The following is a 23,603-nucleotide window of genomic DNA, read 5'->3' on the forward strand; positions in this document are numbered from 1 at the left end:
GTAAGTCATGTTCATCAACTGTTATGTCAGACATGATTTTGTAGTAAAGAGGTTACACCTTGCACAAGAATATATTTCAAAATATAAATGATATTCAAAATATAATAATAATATAAGATATAATATAATTAAACAGTATTCTGCCTTGGTCTCTGCAGTTATTGCAGTTTATCGTTAACTACAGTAGCTCTGACAGGTAGACTACAGGTACAACAGCAGGTCTTGTGGGAGAGCTGGTTGTCCTGGAGGAAACTCTCTGAGGGAAACGAGGAGGCTGGAGACTGAGGAGCAGATACAACTGGATCAGTCTGAGGCTGCAGAAGAAGAATTTGTTTTCAGGCTGAAGACGATGGAGCATCCAGCAGCAGCGAGAGGAGACGCCGGACTGCAGGACGTCCTGAGAGGACGGACTGACGGAGCTCAGAGGACGAGGACGAGCTCCAACATGATCCGAGTGTTCATCAGCTCCACGTTCACAGGTCAGAGCACTTTCACATGTTATTCATGGTGTCTACATGCAATCATACCGAGAGCAAAATATGGTTGCTCACATTTCTCATGTCTGCATGACTGATAAGTTAAATTTGACCAAACTTGAGCACATTTTGTAAAATTTATGGATTTTTTCTTAGTAAAACACTATATATAATATAATTATAAATACTATAATTGATGCTGAGATAACTTTGGGCAACTACTTTATACCCTTTTTTTACCATTACATTTATTCTTTTTGAATATATGTCAAACATACCGAACGTCATCGAAAACAACAACCCCCACTTCTGACTTATTTAAAAATCCCCTCCAGACATGTTTTAAGATATATTTAAATTACTCTATTTTGAAAAATAATTTGTGTCTAATAAGGTTTTTCCACAAATAAGTCCACTTTCCTCAGTAAAATCCTTAAAATAACATCTCCTCTTCCTTCATGTAAGAATCTAGAATCTGTGAATCTGTAAATATTATCGATTTCTTAAGTTTTCCTGACTTGCACATAAATCATTCTGTACAGAGAAGATATATATATTTTGCAAAATCCATGTTCATGAATGCTGCTACAGTTTTTCAATGCCTGTACCAATTCAACCTTGCACACTATATTTTTACATTCTCTATTCTTATTTTTTTTAGTTTAAATACCCGTTGTACTTAACTTTTCACCAAGCCCAGGAAACGCAATTTAATTTCTTCATAGGTATTATTTGAAACTGAAAGGTATAAATATAACTGTGGTGAGATGACAATAAAGGTCCTTGAATCCTAATACATCCATGCTGTAGACTCTTAGCTTCGTTAGTTAACAGGCTAAATATTTTTTATTCCTTCAGATTACAGTTTTGGTTTCCCCCCTGATCCATGCTTTGTTGCGTGTTTACATTTTTTCTACTAATGTATTCTTCATATCACTGACTGTTTCTGCTGTCTGCTTCAGATATGAGCAGTGAGAGGAAAGTCCTGCTGGAGAAAGCTTACCCAGAAGTCCTTTCTTTCTGCCGCAGTCTGGGGTTGGTGTTTGAGGTCGGTTCAATATGTTCAACATGTTTCCTCTTTTAAGTTTAAATGTCTAAGTTTAATAAAGTAGGTGATTATATGATATATTATATAATGTGCAGATATGTACAATTTCGGTAAACATCTGCTGGTTGATCGATGAGGTCACTCCCTGTTCAGGTTGTGGATCTGCGTTGGGGGTTTCGCAACATCACGTCTGGAGATCACGAGTCCTGCGAGGTCTTCCTGCAGGAGATCGAGACCTGTAAGAGGATTTCAGCTGGTCCAGCTTTTATTGTGAGTGTTTTTCTTCCCCTAACTATAATTCTGTTTTTTCCACACAACAATATACAGCGAGATGTACAGATAATATCACAGGTGTCCTTTGAAAAGGTGGTGACAATAGTACAATTTTGAGGTACTTGTACTTTACTTGAGTATTTCCATGTGATGCTACTTTCTACATTTCAGAGGGAAATATTGTACTTTCTACTCCACTACATTTATTTAACAGCTTTAGTTACTTTTCAGATGAAGATTTGACACAATGGATAATATAACAAGCTTTTAAAATACAACACATTGTTAAAGATGAAACCAGTGGTTTCCAACCTTTTTGTTCTTTTGATGTCTTACAAAAAGCAGTGTGTAGTCGGGGTCACATTTCACATGTCTATGAGTTGTTAGCAGCTCCACCAAATAGTGATTTTTCCCTCTAAACTTCTCACATGCTTTCATTTCAATAAATGTTCAAATGATCCAATATTTCAGCAAAAATAAAAGATTAGAGAAAAAGTCGGAAAACTGAAAACAGATTTGTGTATCAGAACTTTGTTTTTTCTTCTTTCCTCTCCCATTAATCATCTCACGACCCCTCAGACTTATCTGCTGACCCTCCAAAGGGTCAGCAGATAAGTCTGAGGGGCACCCCTAGGTTGGGAACCACTGGACTAAACTAGCTAACTGTATATAAAGTAGTGTAAACTGGCTCCACCTCCAGCAGCTACAACAGTAACATGCTGCTCTAACACTGATGCTTCACTATTAATAATCTAATGATGTCATATATAATAATATATCAGTCAGAGGGACCAAACCACTACTTTTACTGCAATACTTTAACTACATCAAGCTCATAATACTTATGTACTTTTACTGCAATACTTTAACTACATCAAGCTCATAATACTTATGTACTTTTACTGCAATACTTTAACTACATCAAGCTCATAATTTGTCACATCACCTCACATCACAATTATTCAAATAAAAATAATAATAATAATAAATTTCCTCCTCTGGGAAAAAATTGTCTTGTTATCATTCAAAGAAACTGTATTTCTAGAGTTTAGGATGTATTATATCTTTTTATTGGACATTTCTTTGAGTGGAAATTAAAAGTAGTAGCATGTAATTGTGAATAAAAGCCATGATTATCTTGAACTCCAGCTCGTTCTTCTTCTGTCATTTTTTGATTTCCTTTATATTTCCTGGGCTCCAAAGGCTCTGCTGGGGAACCGATACGGCCACCGAGCTCTCCCTCGTCTTGTCTCTGAGAAACAGTTTGAAGTTCTTTTGTCCAAACTTTCCAAAAAACCCGAAGGCATCAAGCTGCTGCAACAGTGGTTCTTGAAGGACAACAATGCTGTCCCGCCCACCTATATCCTCCAGCCAATCACGGCTCACTTCCCCCACTACAGTGACCTCCGACCTGAGAGTGGGCCGCAGCACGACAAAGATGTCCTTTCCTGGCGTCTCACAGAGACTCAACTTTTGCAGCTCCTACGCTCTGCTGCCACGGATGCCGAGGCAGCTGGTGACATCACAGCTGAGCAGAAACAACTGTTCTACACATCGGGTCAGACAGCAGAGATGCTTCACACAGCTTGTTTCCTATTTTTTGTTTTCTCAAAGTCTACTTCAGTGTTTTCTTCTTTTCGTCCACAGTCACAGAGCGAGAGTTCCAGCAGGGTTTGTGGAAGGACGAAGGCGAACCATCAGCTCTGCTCTTCATCCGAGAGATTCCCCGCCAGAAAGTGAGGGAGGGTCCAAAACGTCTTGCCAGGTTCATGGACGTGACTGCTGACGGCCTGTTGGATGCAGAAGCTCAGGGCCTCCTCACTGCCCTCAAGTCTCGCCTCTACACTGCATCACAGAAGATCCTTAACCTGCACAGCGTGGAGCTCAGCAAGGGGGGCATCGACCCAAAGCGCAAAGAGCATGCTCAGTACCTGGACAGTGTCTGCGAGCAGTTCGCCTCACAGATGAAGGCCAGGATCGGAACAGCAGTTGATTCTCCAGTGGAGGGGAGACGGAGGAAGCTGTGGGGAAGCACTGAGGAAGAAAAAGAAGATCTCTCAGACTGGGTGGTTGATGAGGTTGGGCACCATGTCGCCATGAGTGCCAAGCTGTGCAGAGGTCTACACGGGAGGGAGGGTCTTCTGGGTAAACTCTGCCTCGTCATGTGGGAGTCTACCAATGTCCGTCATGGCCCGCTGGTGGTACATGGTGCCGCCGGCATGGGCAAGACAGCTCTGCTGTGCAAACTGGCGCAGGAGATGCAGACCGTCCTGGAGGCCGGGGCTGTGGTGGTGATCAGGCTGCTGTCCTTTCATCATCCTCAGAAACCAGATGTCGACCACCTCCTCCGCAGCGTCTGCCTCCAGATCTGCCTGGCTTGTGGTTTGGCTCCACCCACCCCGCTGTCCACCAGCACACACCTGGAGCTGGTCAGGTTCTTCCAGAATGTCCTAGAAGATGTTTCCCAGCAGGGGAACTCTCTGCTCATCATCCTTGACACCCTGGATCAGCTGTCTGACCAAAATCACGCACACAAACTCCGTTGGCTGCCTGTCAACATCCCGCCTAACGTCCACCTGGTGGTTTCCATGGACACCAACAGCGAGGCATTCGCTAACATGCGGCTAAAGTTGGATACTTTGAAGAATTTTTTTGAAGTGGAACGTTTGTCTCTTGATGAAGGGAAACAGATCATGGAGTCGTACTTGCGAGCATCGCAGCGAACTCTGACCCCTGAGCAGAGCACTGCCGTACTGCAGAGCTTCGAGCCAACCGGCTGTCCTCTTCACCTCAACTTGATTCTCTCTGCAGCCAAACGCTGGACCTCCTTCACCCTGCTGACTGAGCTACGCCTGGGTGCCAACACACAGGATATGATGTCACAGCTATTCCTGATGCTGGAGGAGAAACATGGGAGGGAGCTGGTGGGCAGGGCCTTGGGTTACATCACTTTGGCAAGGTGAGGGAACGCCATGGGAATACAGATCTCCAAAAATCCCTCAAAAGATGTTGATGTTGGTGATGATGCTAACACTGCAGTTGTTTAAGGGATGAGAAACAAAGCTACTGTAACTGTTAGATTCATAAAATACTACTTACTTTTTAAATGTTTTGTATTTGGATACAAATTGGAGGGAGTGGCGGTGGTCAAATCTAACAAAGGCTTTAAATGGCCGTTGGGTAAGCCACATTCCCCTTACTTATTGTTGCTGCACCTGTCAACCTTTCTGTTCTCACATTCAATTTACAGTAAAGATAACATGAAAGATTTACCATCAAAATTCCTTTAGTCCTTGTTTTCAGTCAGAGGTAAATAAAAGCAGCTTCTTGTTTCTGTCTTCCACCTGTTGTTTTTGACAAAATGATGACCGCTTGAGCTAAGACTACATCTACAATAACCCAAGCAAAAACTTCACGCCTCCAAATCAGCCACAGAAAACCAGCAAAGAAGAAACAGTATACTATTTTGGTTTCCGTGGCGGACTCCTGATATTTAGTTCATTGCGAGCAGATTCCAACAGTTTGAGCAGAGAAAGGTGGTAGATAGTTATGTTTAACACTCAAGCAGTCAAAGTAGACAATAAAGAGAACAACACTCGCATGCAGGCATCTGCTATTGTTGTTATCGTGTTTCCTCTGCTTCTTTTTCCAATGAAATGCTGCACTACTGCCACTATCTGTTCTGTTAGTAATATGACAACGTTTCTACAAAGCTCTGTTTTCCTCATACACACTACAACGCTAAGCTGGTATTTTTTACATTTATGCACTCTTGAGGATGTTTTGGAAAAGCTCTGTTTTAATGGCGCAAAGGAGATGTGTTTACACATTTAGACAGCTTAGTGTGGACATGGTGTAATTAACTTTGTGAATTTGCTGGAAATTTAATCTGTGGCTGACTTGTTTCATAATTATAATCATCATAAATATGCATGTGATGGCTACATACTACAGTACATTATATCATGCTAACAGACTGAGACTAAAGCTAACAGGTTCCACGCAGCTTTGTTTTTGTACTGCAGGGTCGAGCTAATTATCACTTTATTTATTTATGCTTCTCTGTTTGTATTTTATCACTGTATGCTTCACTTTCACAAAAGAGGGCTTTGAAGATGAGGACAAAGAGTTTGACATACATAACTTTATTTCAGTTTCGGTCGGAGTTTCCAGAGTGTGAACTTCCCCACATCAGACACAGTAGCCAACGTTAGCGTATACTCTTTTGTAACATGTAACCCCACAAAATGAGGTAGTTATTGTAAAAATGCGAACGTAAGTAGCTTATGTCAAAATGTTTTTGGTTTTGGAAATACAAAAAAAAATACAAAAAACTTTTACAACAATTTTCTTTAAACTTTCATTTAAAGATCATTTATCAAGCAAACCACATCAATGTGAGGATTTTCTGCATTTATAAAGTACAATTACAGTGTTGATTGCATGTGTTGTATTAAACAAATGGTTATAACAGTTTCATGATCAGCAGTGCATTGTGACTCCACAGGAAAGGCCTGCTGGAGGCTGAACTGCGTGATGTCATGTCCCTGGATGATGATGTCATCAGTGAAGTGTACAGGTACTCCCTCCCTCCGACGCCCTCGTTGATCCGACTGCCCCCCCTCCTCTGGGCTCGGCTAAGACGGGACCTGGAGGACCTGCTGGAGGAGCGCTGGGTGGGTGGAGTCGCCACCATCACCTTCAACAACCGGTGAAGAAAACGGCAATAATCAATAAAACAATGAAATGTTAGATTAGTTCAAGTTAAAAGACAGGCTCACAATTTTGGTAGCACTTTTTTGGGGGCTCCAATCTAAAATCTCGCCTAGGGAGCCAACATAGTCAGGGTGGCAACAGGGAAACACTGTCGGAGGAAACACAACGAGGGAATTTGATGCTAAAAAGACTGTAAATGTGTCAGATATCCACTTGATATGATTAACTCAGACTGCTGAAGCTGAATATAAGCTTCACAGAGACTTTTAAAGGACTGTTTGGACACACTGTGGATTTTGGCCTCCATCACTTCCATTGAAAGCACATTTGAAGGATCTTAATATCCAGTATAAACAGGAGGAATGATTTAAAGCGAGGAAAACCTCTTTCACTGCTCATATGGACATCTGACTGCTGTTTATAGACACACTGGGAACACTGTGAACCTCCTTTAAATTATATTTAACTGCCTCTAAGTTGTGTGTCTGTATGTATTTTCAGGCGTCTGTGTGAGGTGGTTTCAACTCGGTATCTGACGTCAGAGCGGCGGGGACGGAGCTTCAAGATCCTGGCAGAGTACTTCCAGGGTCGCTGGTCGGGGAAACTGAAGCCGGCATCTCTGCCGGGTCTGTCACTGCTCCTCTCAGATAGAAAGGTACCAAAAACTCAGTCAATTGAGTTCAGTATTCTTTTTTGGCTGAGATGTCAAAAACAGCACTTGGATTTCCACGTTGTCCATGGTGTATTCTGATTGGTTCTGGGGTGTCACAGGTTCCGCCCCAGCCGCTGTGGTTCGCTCCAGGATTGGCTAACGTCAGGAAACTGCAGGAGCTGCCCTATCACCTGCTGCATGCTGGTCTGTGGGACGAGCTGCGACAGGAGGTTGTTGGTAAGATGTTGAAGTCCCGCCCACTCCCACACCCGAGGTGCATCTCAATTCCCTTTGATCGATTACTTTGATCGCTCCTCGCTCCTCATTTGAACCAGAAGTCATTCTGGTCCGCCATCTCCGGAGCAAGGAGTGAGGAAGATCTCTGAAGAGCCATGAGTGAGGATACCCGAGAGCAACCTTCACTGAAGTCTTTTACCGGCCGACACGCCCCTTTATTGGATATCAGTTACTGATTGGACGCTGCAGCTGATCAACTGATCTTATACATCACAACATCACTGAGTAGAGACAGATTACAGATTAAACTCAAGCGTATCACTACCTATATTTTATTTGTTTCTGATTCACTATCTAGTTAAAAATCTATTTTAATTGTCAGTCTGATCAACAAAAGAACCATCAACAATTTTCTTCATTTATTAGAAAGATTTTTCTTTTCATGATCTATTATTTCCCTCATTAACTGTTATTATGGAGTCAGGGAGAGTCTGGTTTGATACGAGTTACATTATTTCAATTTTCCCTGAAACATTTAACCTAACAAATAAATTCCAGTGTTCAAAAGATAAACTGATCGTATTCTGGGTGATTAAATAATGACTTCACAATCAGAATATCAATAAATACAGATGCAAATAATGAATAAATAAACTGAAATAAACTGCCAAACTGAGAAAAAGAAGTTATCATCGTGCACTGATGTGAATAATGAAAAACATATAAATATTAGCAAAAATGTTTCCCAACCACAAGGATGCTTGTAACAGATGCAAGGATTCACTTACACATGTTCACAATTATCTGAGTATTGGACTAAAATATTTGAAACTACAAAGTGTTTATGATGTTCCCTATAACCTGGCCGGGGGTGATAAGTGTTGATTTCTTTTTGTAAATGTCAAAAGTTAAAAATAAAGTTTGGAAAAATAATGTAAAAATTAAATGTATTGAGCACAGAATAGATTCTTGTTTGCTCAAGACATCCGTCTGCGTTCTTTTAATCTGTGGAGTCGCTGTCTTGTTTTCAGGCAGCGCTGAGTGGCTTTACTGTAAGAGCAGAGTGTGTGGGGTGTCCAGTGTGATCCACGACCTGGACCAGTGCTCCCAGTACATGGACTGCACAGAGACCAGACTGGTCCGAGACACTCTAGTCCTGATCAAACCCAGTCTGGACTTCCTGGACGGTCACATGGGTCAGTTACTCTATATTAATTTCCAAGTTCATTTCCTTTATAGTATGACCTTTTTATGAGGTTCAAAAATCCTCTGAAACAACATTTAGAAAACAAAAATACGAAAGCACATTGCATTCATTCAGTTTTCTTGTAGTTATGGGATAGTATGTCATAATTTTGAGATATTTTCTTGTAATTAAGAGAAAGTAAGTCATAATTATGACATAAGGCCTCCAATTTTTTCATCGGTGAATGCAATGTGCTTCCATACAATAATGATAACCAGAAAAAATAAAAATAAGAAATTAATGAAAAAGGTGAATTAGAGTAAAAACACGTCTTTTCTTCCAGATATGTCTCTGTTCTACACCGAGCTGTTAGCCAGACTGTGCTCATTGGCCACGCCCTTCCCCTCTGTGATTGGTCGGCTGTGCAGCCAATGCGAGGAATGGTTGCTGACGTGTCCGGAGCCGATCCTCGTCCCTAAATGCAGTTTCCTGCAGCCGCCAGGAGGGGCGCTGCAGCACACACTACCCGGACTGCAGGGAGGTCAGAGAGGACATACTTGAATGAATGATGAATGATGAATTACGTTAATTATTAGAGCATAATTAACATCGACAACATATTTCACTGGTTATAATGACAACTGCATGGAAGAAAAGAAAAATTTCAATAGTTTGAGTTTTATAGGCAACTGAATATCTTATTGTAAAATTTACCACTAAATACTTACTGATGAAATTTATCTTCTTGTTGAATTTATAGCGCTTTACTCTGAAAACCAACTGTCTGAATTTATGTAGTTTGAATTCCATTTTGAGAAGGTAATTTTAGGTTGGGCAATTTCAAAGCTCCAATATTGGACGGTCACATGGGTCAGTTATCCAGGTGCAGTAGAGTCATAGAGGTCGTACCTGTTGTTGTGTTTTCAGGTGTTCTCTGTGTGGACGTCAGTCTGGAAGCGGAGCTGCTGGTTGCAGGTTCAGATGAAGGTGTGGTGGCGGTCTGGAGCCTCGCCGATAAGCAACTCATACACACTCTGCAGGGACACACAGGTCAGTCTGTGTTTATAATAATAACAATAACATCAACAACTATGATAACAACAATAACAATAAAAGAACAACAACAATAATGATGATGATGATGATGATTATTATTATTATTATTATATGATATAAAATAAGAACCACACATAACAGTTTTTTTGTGAAATGTTCTATAGCTGCAGTTTTGTCCATCAAGGTGATTAAGAGCTCCGCCCACTGCCTCTCATTGGCTGCTGATGGCTCTCTGATGAGGTGGAGCCTGATGAGCGGCCAACAGCTGCTCTACATACCGGAGGCGGTGCCTGTTGACCCCGCCCCTTCATCAGTACACCTCCACCTGTCTGATCACCTGCTGTTTGTTTACAGCGGGACACAGGTAAGGCCACACCTCCACCTGTCTGATCACCTGCTGTTTGTTTACAGTGGGACACAGGTAAGGCCACACCTCCACCTGTCTGTCCCATAGACTGTAAAAAATAAATGGACGTAGCCACCATGATGTCAGCCACTGGTTTGTGGACATGTTGAAGCCTTGAGTTTGGCATTTTCACCCTCACCATCTTGGTTTTTTGGAGCCAGAAGTGACCATATTTGGACGAGACTTTGAATGCTAATGCTAATAAATGCTAATTTTGGCTAGCGAAAAATAGGCTTAAAACATAATGTACTCACCGAAAAAACTGAACAACCGACTCCTTAACTTTCATGAACTGAAAACACACTGAAATAGTGACAGCTATGCTTATGCTCCAATTCTAATCTAATGCAACGTTGTTGCCGTGGTTGTGAATTGTCAATCACAATGTAGCCACACCCCAAAACATATCCTGATGTATTGTCTATTTTACTCTAAATGGGACCATAATTTACAAAATGAACATAATGCTGTATTGAAGAAGACTTGAAACTAGCGATTTAGACCATAAACTCATTAGGAAAATTTTTACTGAGGTAATAAATAAAGTGAGAAGTAGAGTCATTTTCTCAATGACTTCCATACAATCTGACTTCTTTTTGTAACCAGTGAAGTCGCCCCCTGCTGGCCATTAAAAAGAATACAAGTTTAAGGCACATCCACTCTGGCTTCACTTTTCAGACCAGGAGCTAACCGTTTAATGGCACTAAAATGCCCGACATGACAGTAAAGACTGTCCAGTTAGTGGTCTAAAAGAGGTCTGGTGTTATGTTGAAGTCTGTTCCCCTCAAATAATGTACCCCTCCTGTTAAAATTGTGTTTACGTACCAATAGAACAAACTTTTGGTACAGAAAACCAGTCCGGACCAGCAGCCTGTGGACTACTGGCATGGAATCTTGTTCTGTGTCAATAGTCAGTAAATTATTGCACCTGTTCCATAGCAGGAGCCTAATAATACAGCTTGTTTATAGGCACTTATCAAAACCACAAATTACAAAGTGCGTTACAACTGTACAATAATAATAAAAATTAAATACATATGCTTTTTTGTTATAACAACTTTATCTTATGTCACAAATATTGGGTGTGCTTGTTTATGTTGTTTGTTTGTATCCAGGACTTGTTTTCATGCATTTATACTCAGTCTTCATGTGAGTCTTTCTGATACTCAAACCCTCACTAATGAAACACTTCATCACTTTTTAAAAAATCTGTCCAATGACTTTTCAAACTCTCCCACCCAAAATTAACCCTAAATCTGTTACAGAACCAGGCTATTTTGGTATATGGTACTGTATATAGGTATACTGTATGTTTACTGTTAATTTTATTGGTTAGTCTTGTTTCATTTTCTTACTTATATATTTTAATTTTTTTCTTAACATGTTCAAATTAAAATCTATTCTATACTATTTTAGTCACTCAGTGTATAAAGTTCAGGTAATTTCACTGAAGCAGTTTGTTTTGTTTTTCTACCTTTTGTGGTTCCAGGTGAAGGTTTGGCAGCTGGCCGGAGCTCAGCTGCTCCTCAGCAGCAGCAGCAGCAGTGATGAAGGCTCAGTGGTTCTGGGAGTTCTGGAGGATTCTGTGGTTTCTCTGTCCGACTCCGGTCTGGTCAGATTATCTCGTCCTGTTAACAAGACTCAGACTCTGGAGATTCAGCTGGAAAACTCACTGAGACGTCTGACCCTTATGAGCTCTGTTACGTTACCAAAACATAGAAAAGTGTTTGTGGTTTCTAAAGAAGGCTTCCTCTATCAGGTAGGTTTTATTCATTTATCCAGCAGTTTAGATTTCTAATCAACTTTACAGGGTGTTTCTAGATTTCTACAGAAACAGAATAATAAACCTGCAATGCAACGTGTTCTTTTAACTTAAAAATAATCTAATTTGTGTTTATTTTTGTCCAAATAAGTTTGGAAACTTAGTTTGTCAGTCAACATGTCAGTCATGCTGAGCAACAGAGCTGGGAAGGATGGAGTTATATAAAGTATATCACTTTATATGTGTAAATTAAATATGAAGTAAATATATGTAATCACATTTAAATTAAGTGTTTGTGTGCACATTAACATTTTAATACAGTTTTATTTGATGTTTAATGTTCTGCCAAAATTAAAATTGAAATGAAAACTCCAATGACAAATAATTTTCAATGTACCATAATCATTCTGAAATATAACTGTTTAAGTCTCAAAATTACTGTAATGTACAATGTTAAATGGAAATTAAAATTACAAACTGGACTTTCTGCATTTACGTCAAATTTATGTCCTATTTTTGCTCACTTCTAATTTTCTAATATCATATGTATTACATAAAAATGAAGGCTGGATTTTAAAAATTAAGTTTAATTTTGTCAGAAACCTAAAGTTCACACAAGTGGAAAAAAAACATTTAAATTTTGATAAAATTATCTAAGAAAAAAATTGTCCTTCCTGTTTGCAGATTTCCAGGACGGGGAGACACACAGTGGACGAGTTTCCTCTGGTTCCTTCTTTGCTTTCAGTGACTGAAGATGAAAAAATACTGTTAGCAGGTACGACTTCAGCTAATGAACATCTTAAACTGATTTGATATCTTTCAAAACTGTTCCCTATTATTGCTCTTGTCTTTCAAATAAAGAAGTTAAAAAAAGATATTTAAGAGTGAAGTTTCTTTGTGTCCATTGACTGACGCTGGATGGTGATGATGTGACCTCTGGGTCACTGTGTTTGTTTTACAGCTGATCTGTGTGTTCATCCTCTGCAGGCAGCGAGCGGACTCTGAGCCTCTTTAACATCAACAGAGACTCTGTGGACGGATTCCTGAACCTCCAACATGAGGACAGCGTTTTGTCCGCCTGCGTCTCCTCTGACTGCCGGCTGCTCGCCTCCGGAGCCGCTGACCAACTCATACGAGTACGAGATAACATACGAGATACAAATACTGCTCATTGCAGACTCTGACACAGATGGTGTTTAAATCTAAATTATTTCAAACCACATTTGATTCTGTGTTTACTTCACACATTCTAAAATGTAAGAACTTTACTGTCAGTAAACACATCTGTCAAAGTTTCAGCTTAATGAATCTTATCACAAACAACTTTTTAAAAAAAGCTGAATTGATTGAACAGCTCTGACATCTCTCTGACAGAACCCAAATATTATATCTTCTTAGCAACAGTATTTGTGTTCCTGATATTTTTGCATGACTCCTGTTTGACAGATCTGGTCCGTGACCACCGGCGCGTTGTTGGACACTCTGTGTGGTTCAGATGCTCCTGTCACCTCTCTGGTTTTGTATGACGGCTTTGTGGTTTCAGCCTCCACGGCCGCTTCCTGTATCCAGCTGTGGAGTCTGAAATACGACACCCGACACAAACCCACCGCCCACATCCCTGCAGGCTCCGCCCACGTCGCCATCACCAAGGATGCAGACAGAGTTTTCTACGTCCGACAGCAGAGCCAGCATGAGGTCATCAGCTGGAACAACCACACAGGTCGGTGCTGGAGCCGAGCAGAGTAACTACAGGAGAGCTGCAACGATAAGTCAATTAATTAATCAGTAGGAAATTAATCTGCAACTATTTTGATAGTCAACTAATTACTTCAGGTTTTTTTTCATAAAAGCAAAATATTCTCCGGTTTTAACTTCTCAAATATGATTTTCTTTGTCATATATGACAGTAAATTCAAAATCTTTAGCTTTTTGACCTCTGGTTGGACAAAACAAGCAAATTTAAAAATATCACCGTTGTTTCCTTTTTCCTGTTGGATGTACAGTTTTACAAGGTTTAGTTTCATGGCTAAATCTCTGTTAAGCCAAAATTAAACTGTTTCAATGAAGAACAATTTGTCCAGCTTATTAGGTACAGCTAGCTAACACTAATGCAGTTTAATCCAACCACCCTGATATAAATCCTTTCTTCCCGACTAACTAAAAGCAAACCTCATTTGGGAACATTTGAGAATTTTTTTGCTCGGTCTATGGCATCATTTTGGCTGGTAGGTGATATTTGTCCATCTTCCAGCTGAATGCACTGCGATGATGTCAGTGACCTCGACACCAAATGCGACAATTGGTCCAAATCACAAGCGGTCTGTTGATTTGGTTGTGGTAATTTAGCAAAATTGCGGGCTCTCACAAATATTGCAGAGATTTCTTGAATTTGCATTAATTATTGCGATCGCAAAATTGCACCTTCCTCGAGGGAGTGATTAACTGCAAGTCTACCTTCTTCTCTTGATGTCCCTGCAGGTTCTCTATCAGACCGTTTGGCGGTATCTGCACAGGTGTGCTGTTTGGAGTTAGCTCAGCACAAACGTCTGCTGATTTGCGGCCTGAACACCGGAACCGTCCTCATCTACCCGTTGGACCTGCCTGAGGAGACACTCTGCATCCCCCCTCCAGAGAGCTTCTCCAGGGTGCTCTGCCTGGCTGTCAGCTCCCAGGAGAAGCACATGTCGGTGGCCTACGAGGACTCTGTGTGTCTGTTTGAGATAACCACCAGAGACAGCTTCCCCACGGTGGAGGGGCCCCTGGAGAGGGTCTCCCTGTCCCTCCTCCATGCCCCGCTGTCCTCCATGGCGCTGCTGTCCGACCGCAGGGTGCTGTACGGGACGAGCTGTGGGGAGGTGATGCTCTATGACTTTGGCAGCGGCAGTAGCTCCAAACTGGAGTCCCACCACAGTAGAGTGACCTGCGTGACGGCCAGTAACTGGGGGACGCACGCCTTGGTGGGCTCCGAGGATGCCGTGCAGAGGCTGTGGGCCCTCAACCCGCTAATACTGGACCACACCATGGAGTACAAGGTCAGAGGAAATGTGTCTTTACTTCTGAGTTACCATATATCTGCAGCCTTACAGCAATACACCCCCAGAGAGCGATTCTAGCAATTATTTTTAGAACAGCTAAAACTGGTTTAACTTTGAACCAACAATCCTGACAACAACACAAAGAAGACACAAACAAAAAGTAAGCAATTATGTCACCGTATTTTTTAGTTGTGGGTATACTATGGTGACGTGTTGTCATCATGAAATGTACATCAATACACCAAGTCTTCAGTCTGAGTTTATCTGCTGTGGTTTTGTTGATGTTCAGGGTTTTTTCTTCGAGGGTGTCCTCTCTGCTGCCTTCTCTGACAGCGACCAGTTTGTCTTCACAGGATCTCAGGACAGAACTGTAAAAGTCTGGGATGTCACCACAGGTACGTATAATTTCTGAAAAACATGATTTACTCCAACAGAGAAAGGTTACTGAGAAACTGCTTACTTGACTTGAATGGAAGAGACCGTTTTTTAGTTTGGAGCCTCCTGATGTACTTTTCTACTTTATGAATTACTAAAAACATTTCCTATCATCCGATGAGTTCATATAGAGTTGTGAGGAGTTATTTCAGGTACTCCTGGTTCCAGAAGTAATGGTTACTGACAGCTGGACTCTTTTGAATGAACATAAAACTCTCCTGGTTGAATCATCAGAAGACAAGATGAACAACTGTGTTACAGAAGTACAGAGATCTGGAGAGAGCTCGGAGTAGAGCTTTGAAAGGAGCCAGCTGAGGTGGTTTGGGCACTTGGTTAGGATGCCTCGAGGACGCCTCCCTCTGGAGATGTTAAAGTCTAACTGGTAGGAGACCCTGGGGCAGACCCAGAACACGCTGGAGGGATTGCATGTATCTTCTGACCTGGGAACACCTCGGGATCCCCCAGGAGGAGCTGGAGGGCCTTCCACGGTGAAGGATGTCTGGATTTCCTTACTCAGTCTGACGCCAATGCAACCGTCCCAGATGAGCAGCGGAAAATAGATGGATGGATATGACAAATTAATTAACTGTTAGCTTCTGTGTCGAATGAAAATGACGTCAATGTTACAGAGACGTTACTCATAAACAAAACTCAGCAGACATGAGGACCATGTCAGATTGAATACTGAAACAAAATGAAAATGAGTGTGAACGCTGAGTAAAAGTGTTAAAGCTTCAGTTTCTTGTGTTTCTTCTCTAGGAAACCTTCTTTACGTCCAGTATGTCTACTCACCCGTTGTCAGAATGGTGACCTACAGGAATGGCTTTGTGGCGTTATTGCAGCAGGGCTCCGTCATCAGAGCGGTGTTTCGCTGTCCGGACCACATCAGTCCGGACTTCAACCCTCTGAGGAACGTCAAGGCCCAGTATCGGGTCACCTCCAGGGAGAAGAACCAAGGCAGCCAGCAAGCCTCCACGTCAGACCTCCAGGACTTTAACCCGGCCCAGTTCAACCTGAACCTCATGAGCATGCTCAAAGCCAAACCCTCCTCCACCTGTCTCATACTGTAAAGTTCTCAGGTGATTTCTAAGAAGATAAAAACATTATTTTCACATTATTTTATTGTCACCAGGGTTCATGTACATGTTAACATAACAAACACTACATGTTAATATACATACGCAACATTCAGTTTGAACAGTTTTTCAGTTTAAAGTCATGAATATACAACCAACTTTATTATATTTTATTATATTCATATAAAGTACACCTATAAGTCTCCTGTAGTTCCTGATGCTTTCATGTAAATGTTTACTGGGCTACACTGTTATATGGAAGCTATATTACAATTACAGCAACAAAATAAGACATCAAATAAATGTAAAATCCAAACATATTTAAATAAACAAGTCACCCATGTAATAATGAACACAGAGGTAGAATAATAAAAAGTCACTCATTAAATGAGAAAATGTTAAGCTGCATCCTTTTTTTATTTTCAGGTCTATGTTTAGCTTTCACCACCAGATGTCACAATTTCATTATTTAACGAGGGTCTTCCTCATGTATTGCTACCAAGTTCATTGTTCCATGTGGTGGTTTGTTATTTGACGTGTGGTACGTTGGCCTGTCAATCAAACCTGCCTTCAAAGTCCCTCCCTGTTCTTCTTAATATATCCGCAGTCCTGCAACATGACAGTCATGTGACCGGCGAACACAGTCCAAAGACGTCAGCAAGATTTTACATTTTTATGCTTTGGTTTGTTATTTGAAGTTAAAGAGAAAAAACTCATTACAACAAGTATCAGCTCTTCTGCTGAACACACTTCACTACATTTTACTGACCATGCTGACTTTTACTGCAGTTTTCAAAACTGCTGTTTGACTTGAACTCAATCTTTTTCTATTACAGCAGAGTCTTTTTATGGTAATCAGATGTGGTGTTTCCTCTGCATTCTTTATCTCCTCATCAGTTTCATGCAGTTTCTGGCAGAAACCAATCTGAACTGCTTCATCATGTGACCGCTATGGTAAGTGATGGCCGTTTATCCAACGCCTGTTATTTGTACTGGGGATGGGGTGGGGGGGGGCATCTAGAAAGGATGGACCAACAAACCAAAACTTGATGCTCACATGGATTTTGGATTGCCATGACAACACACAACCAATAATGACAGCTCATCTGACCTGTAAGGATCAGAGCTATTGATATGTTGATTGACAGTGAGATGGACCAATCGATGGCTGTAGCAACCTCACTTGAACAGCTGGCAGTGACAGGGTTAATGTCAATCAAATGAAGCCACAGGAAAGAGATTCAGAACAGCTGAGATTATATTGCTGTTACCGTGGCAACATTGCACAATTGCAGTAGTTATTGCGACATACAGCAGTGAGTGCTGCAGAGCTGTTTGTGTGTTTTTTTGTTTTTTTTTAATTGTATTTATTGTTTTTTTTTTACAAGTCATCATATCATAAGTAACATAAGTAATTAACATGAAAACACATATGACACAGGACAGTACAAACAGGAGAAGCAATAGAACCGGACAATAAGTCAAACAAAACAACAAGAAGAAAAAATAATAAAAATAACAAATAAAATGTTGGCTTAGTACTAGATGCGTGTGTGTGTGTGTGCCACAGTGTTGCTGGGGGGCGTCTCTGGTTGGGTCCCAATAGGATGGGTTGGGACAGCTGGGCTAGGGCAGATTTAAATTTTTTATTTATTTATTTATGTTATACTCTCCTTTTTCTCTTCCTCCCCTGTCCTTGCTCTCTCCTGCTTTAGGCCTCCAGGCCCGTAGGAGGTTTTCTGGCCTGTTGCAGGTCAGATCCCCTTTAGAACAGCCCCCACCCCTACAGGAGGGGTCTGTTCATTTGGGTCTGAGGAGCAACTTTCTATCTGAAGGGGTATTAAACAGCGATCAGGCCCTCAAGACACCAAGCTGGCTGTCTTTCCTGGGGTGTTTTCACCATGGATGTATAAAGAGAACTGGATACAGCGTCAGAGGTGGGGCCCCGTTCATTCTTATGAAAGTTGCTCAGTGGCGCATGAAGCCAAAAAAAATTGTGCGGCCCATAGAACATGCGCACTAGTGACTTTCGCTGGCTGAGTCGGCTACTTCCGGTTTAGCCCTCCGGCTAACTTGAATGTGGATAAAACAATTCAATCATGCGGCTCTTCGAGGCTTTTGAAATGTGATCAGACCGAACAGATTTAATTCTGATATTGAGACAAGTCATTTCGCGGGGTTGTGACGCTCAGAAAAATGTATCCGCTGATTTACAGACGTCTCTTTCACAATGTAAGTCTATGAGAAAAAGTCTTTTTGGGCCAGTGTGCATCACGTGATGTTGTAATTACACGGTTTGGCCGCTATATCAAATTTACTTCAAAGCCTGGCGCTCTTCCTGTATCCAGTTCTCTCATCCATGGTTTTCACCCTGTGATGAGGGAAACTTAGTTCCAGGAAGAGAGTTAACTTAAACTCAGGGTCAGTTGCCATGGTAACTTACTCTGTGAACCTAACCTGTTCTCTGTTTCCACCCTCTTTCATTTCCTCCTTCATTCAGTCCATACAAGCTTGAATCAAAGCGCATTCATTAGCGGAGGTTTATTGTCTGTCAGAATCCAAATTCTGGTTGGATATCGGTTTGTTACTCAGGACTCTCTAAAGTGAATTCACCCTCAGCTCAGAATAAAACCTCTGCTTGTCCTTTTGCTATAACACTGTGACTCTGTGCACACTATAATATTGGAAATTACATGGTAATATTATTGAGTAAGCAGGATTGTGGTGCAGCTGCTGAATGTAGTTTGAAAGTGAGTTTTTTAAATAGGGTGAATAGTCTTAATGTGTTTTAATAACAATTCAGTGACAATGTTTAAATTTACTACATTTGTTGAAGCAGCTGAAATAAAGTCACTGAATGCTGTTGAGCCAAGATACAAATAGATGTCTTAACATTTATAATCTACTATATTTTAACCTTGACGCCTTTTCAAGTGCAAATCACCAAACTCATTATTACTGGATCAGACTGTGAGCTACAGTCATGTTTCTATGTCTTTGATCTATATGTGTTTTAAATCATTATATTTTTCATCTTCAGTTGCTGCCTCCTGTGTTCTGGTTCCATCAGATTAAAGTTGAACTAATATATTTAAAATGTAATGCCTACATGAATCATGAAGTTTTGAGAAGGTTGAAAAAGATCAGGACACAATTTCATTTCATTCCTCACAGACTCTTTAGCACTCCTCCTGTTGATTCAGCCAATACTTTTATTCCTTCTGTGAAAATATTTTCATTAAAAACCAAACCGAGATATAAGGGGTATTAGAGGTATAAGAACTAGTGTACTTTTGAGGCATTCATCCAAACTAAAATATATGGTTGCTCTGTTGGGAGCTGGGACCTTGGAAATTCCGACTTCCCAGTTCAAATGGAACACACTATTAGTTTGTGCATATAATTATTAAGTTGTGTACATTTAATTTTATAGCATATGTTATTTTTATTCTAATTTTAACATCTGGCCAGGGACAACAGATGGAAATGATGCTTTCATTCTGACTCTGCTCTTTCTGTCAACTAAAGTGCTTTGAGAAATTTATAATGTAGTACCAAGTCAAGAGGTTCAGTGGCGTCTGGCCTACACAGAACTACTCTCTCGAGACTGAAAACGTGATGCTGTTATTAGTCTTTGGAGCTGTTTCTAAACAAACTAACATGACCAAACTCTTCATGATGAAGGAACATGTCACCCAGTGCAGCAGTGTGGCTCACTGATGTGTTTTTTTTATAGTTTCTGGACAACAATGGAGGAATAAGATATATCAGGCTTTGATACACACACAATACTTGTTAGTAGATCAGTTCATTGTTGGTTTGGCTTTACAGAAGAAAAATATAGAATATCGCCAGCCTTATCCTTTAATGGATAATCTAACATCTGACCATGAGACAGTTGAAAATGAACCTTTTGGCTAACACTGGTACATTTACAGTGATGTTGATTAATGTGCATTGTCCTTATAAAAATAAAAAATATATATGTATTTAGTGTTGTAAACGGTCCCTCTGTTTGTTAGAAGCTCTGTTTTAAAACCAAAGTGGATAGATGAAACATATAAAAATGTCTGTTGCTCTTCATTATTGGTGACTTAAATTCAAGACCTTTGTCAGGATCCTGTAGGAATGATGACCCCGTTTTTCCAGTGAGCTGATTGGTCGGTACTCTGGGCTGTTGGCAGGTTTTGATCTGATCCTCTAATGTTCACATTTTTTTCCACTTCTGAAACCAAACCTACACCCTTGGGTACATCCCAATTTGATCTTTCCTCTCTCCTCACTTGACCTGAAAATCAATCCAGTCTGTCCTCATGAAGGCTGTTACAGATCTATTAAAGCTGACTGACAGCTGGATCAGACCGACAGCGCTTCAGTTTATCTGTAAACATCTTTCCTCTCACCTTCTCACATCTTGTCCTGCACCTCTCCTCATGTCTTCAGTAGGAGGCACTAAGATGCCAGGGAGGGAAACATGGAGACATTTAAGGAAACTGAGATGTAACCAACACAGGTCCTCATCAGAATAGAAGTGCAAATGTGTGTGTGTTTCCTGATTTGGACTCTAGTTAATCTCCTTATATAAGCACTGGTTTTCAGAAGTGGTTTCACCTTCCACTCCTGCCTGTAATCCATCCTGCTCCTCCTGACATTATGTTTTAATCCACAAACGATGCCATCACTCTTTGCTTTTCAGCCAGAAAAAAAATCAATAAAGTCTTTTCTTAACTGAGATTACTTAAGCATCATATTAGCTTCATCTAAACTTTGTTAACATGTCTCTGTGTTTAACATTAGTCACTGTGGCCAGATAACATCTGACATCTCTCTCTCCTCTCCTCGTGATGTGACGGAAGCAGAGAGAGAGAGAGAGAGAGAGGATGTTTGGCTGTTAAACTGATGATCTTCGGCTTGTTGTTGTTATTTTCTTTGACGTTTAGTTTTGCTGCCGTCATGCTGTGATTGAGTCTGTTTTGTTGTGGATGTAAACATGATGAAGCTTCTTCACAGCAGCCTGAACAGTCCATGCCTGCAGCTGTGTGCAGTGCAAGACAGAAAAAAACATAAAAGAGAAAAGAGAGGAAAAAAAGCGAGGATTGAAGTTGGTTTGCATCAATAATGATGTATTTTTGGACTTTAATTTAAATGCATTATGTGCACTTTCAGCATCATGGACAGCTCAACATATAAATAATCCAAAGAATTTCCTTAGTAAAAAACTGAAATAAGACACACAGAGCGGAGCAGAGGAGACACAGACAGTGGAGGAGAATATTGTAGCGTCCCAGAGGTTCCCCGCCTCCATACCTCCCAGCATGCATTAAGAGACTGTTAACGCTCACCTTTTTTCCGTTATTTTCCTTGTTATTCATGCACTGTTGGCCTGGTAGGAGTATTTAACCCTAAATAACTGCTTATAGAGATTCTTTTAATTATGTGTATTTGCTTTAGTTTGATAATGTACTAGTTTGTATTAGTTGACACTGTTAGTAGTGAAAGAAATGACCTGCCTCCTGTTTTGCAGTGAATATTGAGTTGATAACTGCTTCTAACTGCAATTAAAGCCGACTGTTAGCTTTGAAGCGGAGTCCAGTGTGTCATCTTTGAATGAAGAATCCACAGCTCGCCACAATATATATTAGAAAAAAAAAAGTGAATGATTTGATTCTTGCATGTCAGCCAGGGGCCCTTTGACAGGACGGGGACCATTTAAACTGAAACAGGTGAAACATGGCTAAGGCCACCGATGGCTGACAGAGAAGGTCAGTGTGTGGTATTATTTACACACTGTATTTTACCTATTAACAGTCTGAATGGAGCCATAAATAGACTTTTATGCATAGAAGATCATTAGTTTGTTTATCAGCTGACTGTAATATAACTGTAAACAAACATCATCAGGAAACATTAATAGCTCATGATGGAGTACGTTTGAAAATAATAAAAATAAAAGAGCTGAGTGTGTTTTCTTGAATTTATTTACATTTATATCAATCTAGTAAATACATTAGAATGAAATTATCTTCATAACAAAACAGATAGAAATGCTGTGTTAACTGTTGCATTATTTTTACTACACTAATCATGTTTTTACTTTCATTGATAGCGACATGATACTTTATGATAAGAGCTCTGCCCCTTTCTGCTTTATCTTTGATTGATGATTAATTTTAGTAGTCAAATCTACTGTATCACAAGGAGACGTGTTTTTGTCAGGCTGCATGTATGGTTTATATAAATTATTCAGAGTGTAACTGGCTTAGTTTCACTGTCACAGTTATGAAAACGGTCCCGCTGCTTCAGCACCAACAGTTGGCTGGTCGGTGAAAGCACAGAGGATGTTGCTTTGCTCTGGGATCATATTCAGAGTAACCCATCATGAAGAAGGATGTCTCAATTCTTCCTTATTACTCAGGAGGTAGAGCGAGTCGTCTACTAACTGCAGGGTTGTCTCAGCAAGACGCTGAACCCTAAGTTGGCTGGACCTCTCCACGGGTGAATGAGAGGCAAAAATTGTAAAGCTCTTTGTCTGTTAAAGGACCAGTGTGTAGGATTTAGTGGCATCTAGCGGTGAGGCTGCAACCAACTGAACCTCTCATTCTAAGGTAATGAAAACACAACGATTCTTATTTTCATGGGAGTATACACTAATTAAAACATACTTATGAATATTTTACTCAATTCCTGCCAAGTCTGTTCAGTTAGATGCCACTAAATTCTAAACACTGTACCTTTAAAGTAGAAAAGCGCTTTATAAGTGCACTCCATTAACCATTTACTGTTTGGAGGAGCGATATGAGACTGAGAGCAGTCTTAAGAATGTTGTTTTGTGTGACTTTTGTTTATTTTGTTTTGCATTTATTGTCACAAAGAATGGTGAGAAGTGCGCTAAAATTGACTAACTGACTGAGGGTCTAGCCTTCAAAATGAAACCAGTGTAAAAGTGTTATTGTACATGAGAAATTAAACTGTCCATACAATGAACATTCAGCAGAAACACATGTGCTTTAAGTTCTGTCAAAAATCAGACTTTTTTTTTTTTTTTTTTTGGTAAACAGCATAATAAAGATCAAATATTTGATTCACTTGATAACTTTTTCTTTTATTCAGTTTCTTTAACTCAAAAGCAAATATTTTGAAAAAAGCAATAACACCTTTCAGCTAAATAAGTAGTATATAGTATATAAAAGGCAGTGAAGACAAAAGATAGAAACTCTATCAAACTGGATGGATTTTAAATGCTTA

At 40.4% G+C, this 23,603-nt stretch overlaps 1 protein-coding gene across 1 annotated transcript; it reads left to right on the forward strand.

Annotated features, from left to right (window-relative positions):
* The first annotated feature begins 213 nt into the window (after window positions 1–213).
* nwd1 (NACHT and WD repeat domain containing 1) lies at window positions 214–17,006 on the forward strand. The gene is given in 19 exon segments (XM_044360809.1): window positions 214–479; window positions 1,439–1,524; window positions 1,678–1,794; window positions 3,001–3,384; window positions 3,387–4,756; window positions 6,305–6,508; window positions 7,015–7,168; window positions 7,285–7,402; window positions 8,434–8,598; window positions 8,932–9,129; window positions 9,516–9,638; window positions 9,809–10,008; window positions 11,540–11,809; window positions 12,497–12,587; window positions 12,800–12,948; window positions 13,259–13,532; window positions 14,291–14,844; window positions 15,137–15,242; window positions 16,042–17,006. Coding segments are annotated over 19 exon segments (5,004 nt in total). The 5' UTR covers window positions 214–349; the 3' UTR covers window positions 16,353–17,006.
* The last annotated feature ends 6,597 nt before the right edge of the window (window positions 17,007–23,603 follow it).

The sequence above is a fragment of the Thunnus albacares genome, chromosome 9, assembly GCF_914725855.1.
Source record: "Thunnus albacares chromosome 9, fThuAlb1.1, whole genome shotgun sequence".
NCBI lineage: Eukaryota > Metazoa > Chordata > Actinopteri > Scombriformes > Scombridae > Thunnus > Thunnus albacares.